Source organism: Nesoenas mayeri (genome assembly GCF_963082525.1).
Source record: "Nesoenas mayeri genome assembly, chromosome: 2".
Lineage (NCBI taxonomy): Eukaryota > Metazoa > Chordata > Aves > Columbiformes > Columbidae > Nesoenas > Nesoenas mayeri.
In genome coordinates, this window is record NC_137543.1 from 51,621,385 (window position 1) to 51,631,233 (window position 9,849).

General features: G+C 54.0%; 1 protein-coding gene across 1 annotated transcript; it reads left to right on the top strand.

Moving 5' to 3' along the window:
- Positions 1-516: 516 nt before the first annotated feature.
- ADCYAP1 (adenylate cyclase activating polypeptide 1) lies at positions 517-7,549 on the top strand (the record flags this gene model as incomplete). The annotated part of the gene is made up of 4 exons (XM_080340572.1): positions 517-3,815; positions 5,774-5,908; positions 6,422-6,517; positions 7,363-7,549. The coding sequence occupies exons 1-4, from the start codon at positions 3,715-3,717 to the stop codon at positions 7,547-7,549; spliced, it is 519 nt and encodes a 172-aa protein (XP_080196698.1). The 5' UTR covers positions 517-3,714.
- Between the last annotated feature and the right edge of the window lie 2,300 nt (positions 7,550-9,849).

A 9,849-nucleotide genomic window follows, 5' to 3' on the forward strand; every position in this document is an offset into this window, starting at 1 on the left:
GAAATATCTATAAAGTTATAATGCTTTAGTTAATAAAATAGATATTTAAAATAGCATAGTTAGGTAAATTAAAAAGTCTAATTTAAGCTGGTAGGAGAAAGATGAAGGAAATCCTGCCAGTGAAAAAAACCCTACTTTTCTTCATATGCTGCCTTAGGAGTTTGCCTTAGAGGCAAGTATTATAAACCTTAAATCCCTCTCAGCCTTGAAATGACAGAATTACCTAGATATTTACTTGTACACAGAGACCAGATTTAAACTTTTACTTATTCAACCTAAACCGCAGTCATGTCATATGCATATTCCCGTTGCACACGCACACCCGTGAAGTAGACTGAAATGCTATGAGACTTTTATTGGCGTGAATCATGTGTGAGTTACTCACCCTAAAAGAGATCTTAGAAGTTGTATTCTTTTGCAAACGATCCTGACATCCCTCCTGCGTGTGCAGTATCACCGGGGTGGCACCAGGTCGCTATGCAGGGTCTGGAGCTCCAGGTTTATTTTACGGGAATCTGTATCTCTGTGCTGCTGATGCCCAGAATTTCAGGCATCCTGGTACTTTCTGTGAGGATCTCGGGGAGTGGGGAGAAAGGGGAGGAAATAAGGTGGTGTAAATAACAAGTAGCCGAAATAGCTTTTCTAAAGTGAAAACAGCCACAGCTTTAGAATATGTTGCCCGTGATTCTGGTCTATTTGGCAAGAGGGTACATTTCTTTCCTGTTCTTCAGGCTGAGTATGTCGTTCAAGCCTACAAACCGAAATTACCTACATAATCCCTGACACGCTCGTTTCTAGAAAAAAACAAACAAACAAACAAACAAAAAACCAAAACCAAACAACAAACCAACAAAACCACACCGTATTTACACCCCAAAACGCCACAGCCCTCAAAGCCCGCTGCTGGCAGCGAAGGAAGGCACCGGGCAGCCCTTCCCCGCCAGCCGCTTTCACAGCCGGGAGCCCGCCGGGGACCCCGCGGGGATTCTCCCGAACCCTCCCCAGCCGGGGAATGGGGCACCTCCGCTTCCCCCGCCCGATGGCGGCTCCGCGGCGGCGGCCGCAGGCGCACTGCTGACCGCGCGGTGGCGCCCTCCGCTCACGGACGATCCGCGCTGGCGCAGCGCTCGCCGCTCCCCGCGCTCAGCGGTCGCGGAGCGCGGGGAGCGGCGGACGCTGCGCCAGCGTCCGCCGGCGGGAAAGCCCATAAGGTCCTGCTGAGTCCCGAGTCCTGTCCCCCACTCCTGCCCGCCCCGGCATCGCCGTCCGTGACCATTTCTACGGGAGTAATTCATTCACGTTAAATTTCCTTTATCTCCGGAAAATATTGAAGCCTTAAATGACCATAATAGGAGTGTAATTGTATGGCGTGTTTTTTGTTGTTGTTGTTTTTGAGAAATCGATTTGGGCTCAAATAACTCATCTAAGCATGTTACACCAAACCCATTCAGATAGGAAACAGGAGAACTAAATTATTGCTGCTTCCTGAACTCTCTGCTTATGATCCCATAATTAAAATGTGCAGTAATGGCTCCTGTAACCTGTATTTCTTTGGGTAATTCTCGGAAATGAAGGGCTCGTTTTCGGCAGCTGAGGGAGGAAAGCGCGGAGACGAGCGCAATCGCAGCGGCCGGCAGACGGCCGGTGGTCCCCTCCCGGCGCTCGCATCCCTTGGGGCAAAACAATCCCGGTGGCGGGGAACTCCCCAGAGAAGAGATTTCCCTCTCAGTCCCTCTGGCAAATCAACTTTTTTTTCCTGTTTTTTCTTTTTTAATTTTCTTTCTCTCATGGCGATCCTCTTCCCCCCCGCTCTGGCCAGCGCTAAGAGTTGGCACATCTGTCTCTGCACAAGGCGGAGAAGGGAGAGGGTCGGGCCAAGGAGGGGGGAGGAAGCCACCCCCGCCGCCTCCGAGTCGCGGCGGCCGCGCATGGGACCCTCCCCGCGGGGCGGCCGTGGGGCCCGTCCCCCGCGCCCCGCGGCTGCAGCGCACGCGGAGCGGTTACGGAGCTGCGGGTTTCCCCGGGGGGAGCCTCGCGTAATGAAAACAATATTAACAATCCTTAAAGAAAACGGAAAAAAAAAAAGGAAAAGGAAAAAAAAAAAAGAAAAAAAATAACACAAAACACAGGGACTCAGGAAAAAAACGAAAGGCTCTATCCCTAAACAGGGGGCTCCGCGCCGCTGCTGCTCCGCCTGTGCGCTCAGCGCCGGGCAGCTCCGCGGGGGCTCGCGCCCAGCGGTGGCCCCGGGATCCGGCGTGGGTGGGCTGGCCCCGCGGAGAGACGCGGAACAAAGCTACGGGGGAGTCTGCCAGGTCCGAGGACCCCCACCCCATCCCAAACCGCCCTCCTCCACCTCCTGGTCCTTTCCCACGGCAGGTAAAACTTGACTGTGATGAGCGTCCTTTTAGGTTTGTGGGATGGGTTGTGGGGGTTTTCTGTGTGCTGCTGTTTGGTTGTTGATTTTTTTTCTTTTTTTCTTTTTTTTTTGGGGGGGGGGGGGGAAGTGTGAGTTGGTGTTTATGAGAAGCTTTATGACTCCTCGTAAGCTCATCTTTGAGGACGACACAGAACTGTGTTCCTTGAGGAATTGGGGTGGTGACGTCTTTTCTGATACCCGATTATTACGTGACTGGGGAAAAAAAAAAAAAAAAAAAAGGCATTTGATTCATGAATAAAAATCCGGACACCACCACGGGGGCAACAAACAATATTGCCCGTCCTCAAAGGTAACAAGCAGGCAAATGTTTACGAAGAGGGCTCTTGCTGAAGCAGGGTGTTTGCAAAGATTTTGTTGCTAATTGCGTATCAGACGGAAGGCTGCAGAAGGCTGGTCAAGTTTGAAGCCACCGAGCAGGAAGAGAAGAGGAGAAGGCTGAAGGCGCTCAGTGAGGGGAGAGATCTGGGGAAGACAACATCTCACGCAGCCAGCCCGCGGCTCCCCGCCTCCGCTCCCTCCCGGGCTCGCTTGCTCTCTTCCCCCTTCCCCTGCGCTCCCTTCTCCGGCGACATCTCGCTCCATCCTTCTTTCTCCCTTTTCTTGCACAGGCTCCACTCCAGATCTGTGCTGCTACCTACAAACTTTTTTCGTTTATATATATATATATATATTTTTTTTTCTCTCTCTCTCTATTTTTCTTTTTGGAGTGGATTCCCCTAAAACCAGCAAACAACTAACTGCTGCTTTTGCGTCTTCTTCATCCCGCGGGTACTTCACCCATCGGAGAGGCGATGCCACGAGGGTTTTAACTCCTTTCGACCTCAACTTGGGAGACAGCTCTATTTTTGACCCCATTTGGGGTATTTTTTGATTTTTTTTTTAATTTTTTATTGTTAAGACCTGCCCTTTTAGTTTCGCAGCCAAACGCTCTTAGTGCCAGGTGTTTAGAGTTTAATGGTAAGGACACGAGGCGGCTCTCCGGGCCTTCCCGCAGCGCTCCCGGGGAGGGCGGGCGGGCGGGCACCGACGGGGCGGGTAGCGGCGGCAGCGCTCTGCGCCGGGCACCGCTCCGCGTCTCTCCACGCCGGCATCCGGCTGCTCAGAGCTTTTACCCCAGAGACCGCGCTGCCTTCCTCCCCAGCAGGCTCGAGCGGGGTCTTGGTGGGACGTGCAGTGTTGTTTTTTTTTTTTCTTTTTTTCTTTTTTTTCTTTTTTTTTTTTCTTTTTTTTTTTTTTTGACAGCGGTTTTCCTTTCCCTTCCGCACAGAGTGGCAATGTGTAGCAAAGCGATCCTAGCACTCCTGGTCTATGGCATAATAATGCACTGCAGCGTCTACTGCTCACCTGCGGCCGGACTTCAGTACCCGGCACTCAGGTAGGTCCGTCCCTCGCCCGGGGGCTCCGTCGGGACCCCTTCAGGCCCCCGCTGGCCCGGATCTGCTGGGAGCAGGGAAATCTCACCAGGGAGGAAAATAGAAGGGGACGGGGATGGGGAGTCACCAAATAAACCCCATTCCACTTCGGCTGTGTGACTACCCTGTCCGCCCCAGGAGAGGAGCCGCCAGGAGGGTCAGAGAGGGAGTGAAGTCCTCTCCCGGCTGCAGCACTGGCTTCCCCCAGGGCCACTGCCCGATGTCCTTGCTCGGTTAACTTGCGGCTTCTTGTCCCTGGGGAGAGGGGGAACCTGATATGCTGCACCTCGGCGGAACGGCCCGAGATCTCGGCCGCATCTCGGCGGGGCCCAACAGCTCCCCTCCGCCTGCCACCTACCCTAAACGAGCCTTGGCTGCTTTCAATTGCCCGCAGCTCGCCCAGGGTGAAGGGTGAGCATCCCCTGCCCGGAGCGGGGGCAGCGGTGAGGGACACAGATGCGTCGTTGTTTGCAAGCTTGCGGGAGCTGTCGTGGTTCGTGTAGCAGCACTGGAGTTGACGGGGATTCCTCTGTTTACCTGTCTGTATACGACTCCTCTTCTCAAGGGGTAAAGCGGCTGGCATCAAGCTGTTTGGTTGTCTGTGGGTGTTAGGAGTTGTCTTGCTGGGCTCCAGCTCAGGCTGATGCCTGTACTGGCCCTTTCCACCGGGGACCCAGGGGTGTTTAGACCCCGCTGTGTTCGGGACAGGAGTGTGGGACTCCCAGAGTTGTCGGCACAAGCGAGTTTCCCATCCTGTGCTGTGGCTGAGGGTGCAGAGTACCCGGGCCGGGACAGCCTCTGGCAGCCTCGTCCCACCCTGCTTGTAGCCTGCATGGGGGACCAATGTTGCTTTACCTGGAGGCAGTTTTTGGCGAGGTGTTGTTGCCCTGTCACACCGGCACTTGTCTCTATTCCGGGGTGCCCTACGGGGGACACTACCTTACTGCTCAGCTGTGAGCCAGAGGCAATGCGGGGCGCGCAAGGCTGTCCGAGGAGGATGTCCTTTTTGGAGCTCAAAGATGTCCTTGCACGAACTGGGAGCCTGTCGAGGCTGGCTGAGAGTAGTCCCCTTCCCCTCCCCGGGCAGAGGGCCTGCGGGGCAGCGGGCTCGGTGGCCTGCTGGGCCATTAGCCGGCAGGAACCCGGCTCTCTTCGTTCGAGAGCCTGAATTAGCAGGAGTGAAACACTTTAGCGGCATCTATTATTAATACCTCCGCTAAAGCTCACAGACAAAAATAGCTGCCTGTAACGTACAATGACCTACATCACACTGCAGAGAGGGAGGCAGAGAGCAGGAGGGGGAGGGAGGGGAGGGGGGAGGACAAAACTGGCGAGATCTCAAAGGGCAGAGGCACTATTCAACGAAAAATAACAACAGGAGAAGCCCCCTCTGGCCCCGTGGGCTCTGTGGGGAGGAGCGGGGCGCGGTCCCCGGCCTCGGCGGCGGGGACTGCCGTTCCCCGCCCCATCTCCTCCGGGGAGGCTGCTTGGCTCCCGCCCAGCCCCTGGCACACAGACGCGTGTGTGTGGCTGTGTGTGTGTGTGCGCGGCAGCCGGCACGCCTGTGCCTGCGTGCGCTCCGCTCGGGAAGCGCCAGCCATGGCCGTGGCAGAGAGAGGCTGTTTCTCGGGCCGGGGCGGGGGTTACGGGGGTGGGGGGGATGTTTGGGGCTTTTCTTAGAGCACGTCTGACGGCGGTTGTGTTCCCTCCCCCGTGGTCCTGCCCCGCAGAGAAGGCGGAGAGCGGGGATGGGGAACAGGCGGGTGCAGGGAGGGAATGGGGGCAGAGGGACGGGGCTCCTGGGGCACCCGGGCCGGCTGTGCCGCGGGGTGAGCACCAAGGCAGCCAGGAGCCGGCGTCGAAGATCGGAGCGCCCCGCGGAGCCCGGCTGACTCTTTCCCCTTGCTGCTGTCGTTGGCAGGCTAGAGGATGAAGTCTACGACGAGGACGGGAACACTCTGCAGGACTTCGCCTATGACCACGAGCCCCTCGGCATAGCGAATCCGTCCTCCATGATCGGCGAGATGTACACCTTGTATTACCCGCCGGAAAAGAGGTGACTGCAACTCGCGGGGTATCACGCGTGAATACTGAGCCAGGAGCAAAACAGGTCTGGCGGAGCAGATTAGGGGAAAAATTATAACAGTACCCAACAAACCAATAGGAAAAAAAAAAAAAAAAAAAAAGTGTACATATATATACATAAGTTCTGAACCCAAACAAATGACCACCCTGCCCGGGTCCAGGTGTCCAGTTTAAAGCCTAGAAGAAATGGAAAAGCCGCCTTACCTCCAGAAACGCGGGGGAGGGAACGGGGGAGCCGTCCGCGCCGAGGAGGGCTAGCGATGCTCCTGCAGACGGAGCAGAAATACCTAGTCAGCGCGGAGTCGAGCAGGTGCGGCGGGGAGGGGTCTGGGTGGGGAAGAGGGATCCCGGAGGATGCGGGGAAATGCCGCCCTCGGCTCGCCGGCGGGGAGGGACGGTGACCGCCACCGCCCGGGCTCCCGCACCCCGCCGCAGCCGGCTCCCGGGCCTCGCTGCTCATCCGCGGGCTCTTCCCTCCGCCCAGGCACGCCGATGGGATCTTCAACAAAGCCTACAGGAAACTCCTGGGCCAGTTATCCGCCAGGAAATATCTGCACTCCCTAATGGCCAAGCGGGTCGGGTAAGGGTTTCTGCTGTTTCTTTTTCCGCGGTGGGCGTTGGAGCTGCAGTAGCGGAGGCGCTTAAAAGGCCGCAGCTGGAGGGAACAAAGCTGCCCCGGCGGGGGCTGGGAATTTGTTGCGCTGGAGTTGGGGGGTGTCCGGCTCCCCAAAACTCAGCCGCCCCCTGGAGCGGCTTCCAGCCCGCTCCCGGCGTAGAGTGAGCCCGGCTGTCAGCGCAGACGTTCACAGCGATTTGTTTGGTTTGATTTGCTCGGGCATATATATATATATATATATATATGTATATACGTGTATATATATATATGCATGTATATATATGTGTATGTGCATATATATGTTTATATATATTTCTCTATAATTTTTTGCTATCGGCCGATTTAAAATTAAGAAGTTGGGCAGCTCCCCCGGTCTGCTGGAGGGAGGCAGTCTTACGGAATCGATAACCAAGGGCTTGGCTGAGGCGGGGGGCGAAGGATGAGCTGCAGCCCTGCGCCGGGCGGGGCTCCCCGTCGCCGGTGGGGCAGGGGCAAACCCAATGCCACCCGCCGCCCCTCGGCAGAAGGTAACACGTTAATAAAGCCCCGGGGAGAACAGCTTTCCCTGCCGCAATGAATAATTCATAGCTGGGAGATATTGTCTTTCCCGCCGCCGCCTCTTGCGCTCACCGCCTCAAGACCCGGGTTTTGGTGCGGCCTTTGTCTCCCCGCGCATCTTCCGCGCAACGTGTTGCGTGGGGGGCAGCGGCCGATGCGGGGCTGCTGAGGGCCGGGAGGGCGGTGCGGAGGGGCGCGGAAGGGGGCGGAGCGGCCCCGCCTGATGCGATTGTGCTTCTCGGTGCTTGCAGCGGTGCCAGCGGCGGCCTGGGGGACGAGTCGGAACCGCTGACCAAGCGGCACATAGACGGCATCTTCACGGACAGCTACAGCCGCTACCGGAAACAAATGGCTGTCAAGAAATACTTAGCAGCTGTCCTGGGGAAAAGGTATAAACAAAGAGTTAAAAACAAAGGACGCCGAGTAGCGTATTTGTAGCGATGAGTAACCAGCCACTCCTGTGTATACAAAGTCCTGAGAGAGAGAGAGAGAGAGAGAGAATGAGAGAGAGAGAAACCCAACAACAACAACAAAAAAATATAAACAAAAAAGTCATTTCCAAACTGACTGAACAATCACCGCTCCTGTGTTATCTAAACATGTATTTATGTATGAAGTAAAGCCATTAAATGAATATTTTGATAATAATATTGTTTTTCTTTTGTACAAAGCACTAGAGAAACGCACAGATCTACTTTGTGGACCAATCATTAAGTTATATATAATATATAAATATATATAAATACTACTACGAATAGTAAAGAACAATTCTTCATATAAAGTCTGCACAAGAACAAGAATTCACCTGAGCTGTTTATGTTTTTATATAAAATAAATAGAAAAAAGGACAATCATTGTTTTGAATATTACTCCTATTTTTGTAACGGAAATTAAAAGGATAGTATTTTTATCCGCGATAGGATTGAAGACATTAATTTTCACCATTTGCTACTTACATAGAGAAGGATGCCCTGCTCGCAGGGGATTATGAGGAAAATTATTTGGGAGAATTGGTGAAGCAGATTCTTCCCCGGTGAGTCTCAAGGCAGGCTCCTTTGCCACTGGCCTCTCCGAAGGGACAGTGTCCCCTTTCTTCTAGATTTCGATTTTTTTTTCTCCTGCTTTCTTTGATTGCGGTTGTATCTGTGCTAGTGTCTCCTCAAACAATGAGCTTAGGAGATAATTCTCTTGTGAAAACAACAGCTCGATCCAAATTGTGCATCTCTGTTGCCTATTGGAGGGAGAAATAGTTAAAAAAATATCCCAACAAAATTTAAAGCAAAACCAGAAAAAAAAGCCAAACCCAAGCCCCCAATCCCTAAATCCTGAACCAGCAGCAAGGGCAGTAAGTACTAAGCTCCGTGCACTGCTCTTCTGACTGGCTGGGCAGAGTTGCAGAACAAAGCGAAAGAGGAGACAGGACCCGTTTGGAAAGAGCGGGGAAGTGAGCGGGGGCGGCCTCCGGCGCGCCCCGGGGCCGGAGCCGGTGCCGGCTCTGGTGCTGCAGGGTCGAGGGGAGACAAGGCAATCCCACCTCCGATCCGCTACCCAACTGCCCCGGGCAGCTCGGTACTGGACCTGGATGCAAAGTACAGTGTGTTACTCTCCAGTGCTGTCCACGCTTCTCATCATGTGTAACGAGCAGGGTTCTCACCTTTGCATTTTTCGGTCGGAGTTGCTTTTATTTGATTGTTGTAGTTGTTGTTGTTGTTGTTGTTGTTTTTTTTTTTTTTTTTTTTTTTTATTGTGGACCCTTCCGCCTCTCATTCTATCTGCGCACTTTTCCGAGTTCTGTTTGACCCACCTGAGTCACCTTTTTGGGTTATATTCTTTTTGGGAAAAAAAAAAAAAAAAGATTGTGAACGCTCTCTCACTCCTTTGTTCTGTTTTATGCAAGCTCTTATTGTACAAGTTTAGGAACCCCTGTTGTAGCTACCACTAAAGAATTATGCACTACTACGAAAGTTTTTGTTCCTTGTTTATTGAGTTTGGAGGTAAAATGTATTTTTCTACATTCTGGCTTATTGCTTAGTAAAATTTATTTCATAAAACAAACTTTTGTCATAAAAGAATGTGTAGTGTTCACCTGTGGTCCGGTTTCTAACGAGATAAACCATTTTCACCTCATCTCTCTATGTACGGACTCCTATCTTACCTTCCGCCCGGGGGACAGTAAAGCAGGAGCGACCCCGGCCGGGGGCTGGCCCCGACCCTCCGCCCGGGCAGGTGGCGAAGGAGGACACGTAGGTACCTGCTTCCTTCCAGCTCACCACACAAACCTTAGAGGAGTCTTTCCAAAGACACAAAACGAGCCCCGCATCCAAGACGTCGGAAAGCAACGCCTCCTCCCCTCCCCCCAAAAAAATTGAAAAACAAAATCGCGGGTAAACACGTCCTTTCCCGGCCGGGAAGAGCCGCCGGCCGCTGGGGAGGAGAGAGAGGCGCGGGCAGAGCCCGGCGGGGCGGGCAGGCGCTGCCGACTTGGCTTGTCCGGGCTGCCCGGGTGCCCGCCCCGCCGGCAGCGCCTGCCCGGGCTGCCCAGCAGCTCCTCCCTGCCCGCCCCCCGCCGGTGCACTACTGTGCACCGGTGCTCCTGGGGCGGAGGGACGCGGGGCGCAGTTTGCAGCTTTCGTGCCTTTTCTCTTCACCTTGTAAATCGCCACGATTTTCACGGATGGCTATTTAGTGGCCCTACGATGCTGCAACACATCGGCTTGCGTTTTAGTCGTACTTCTGTT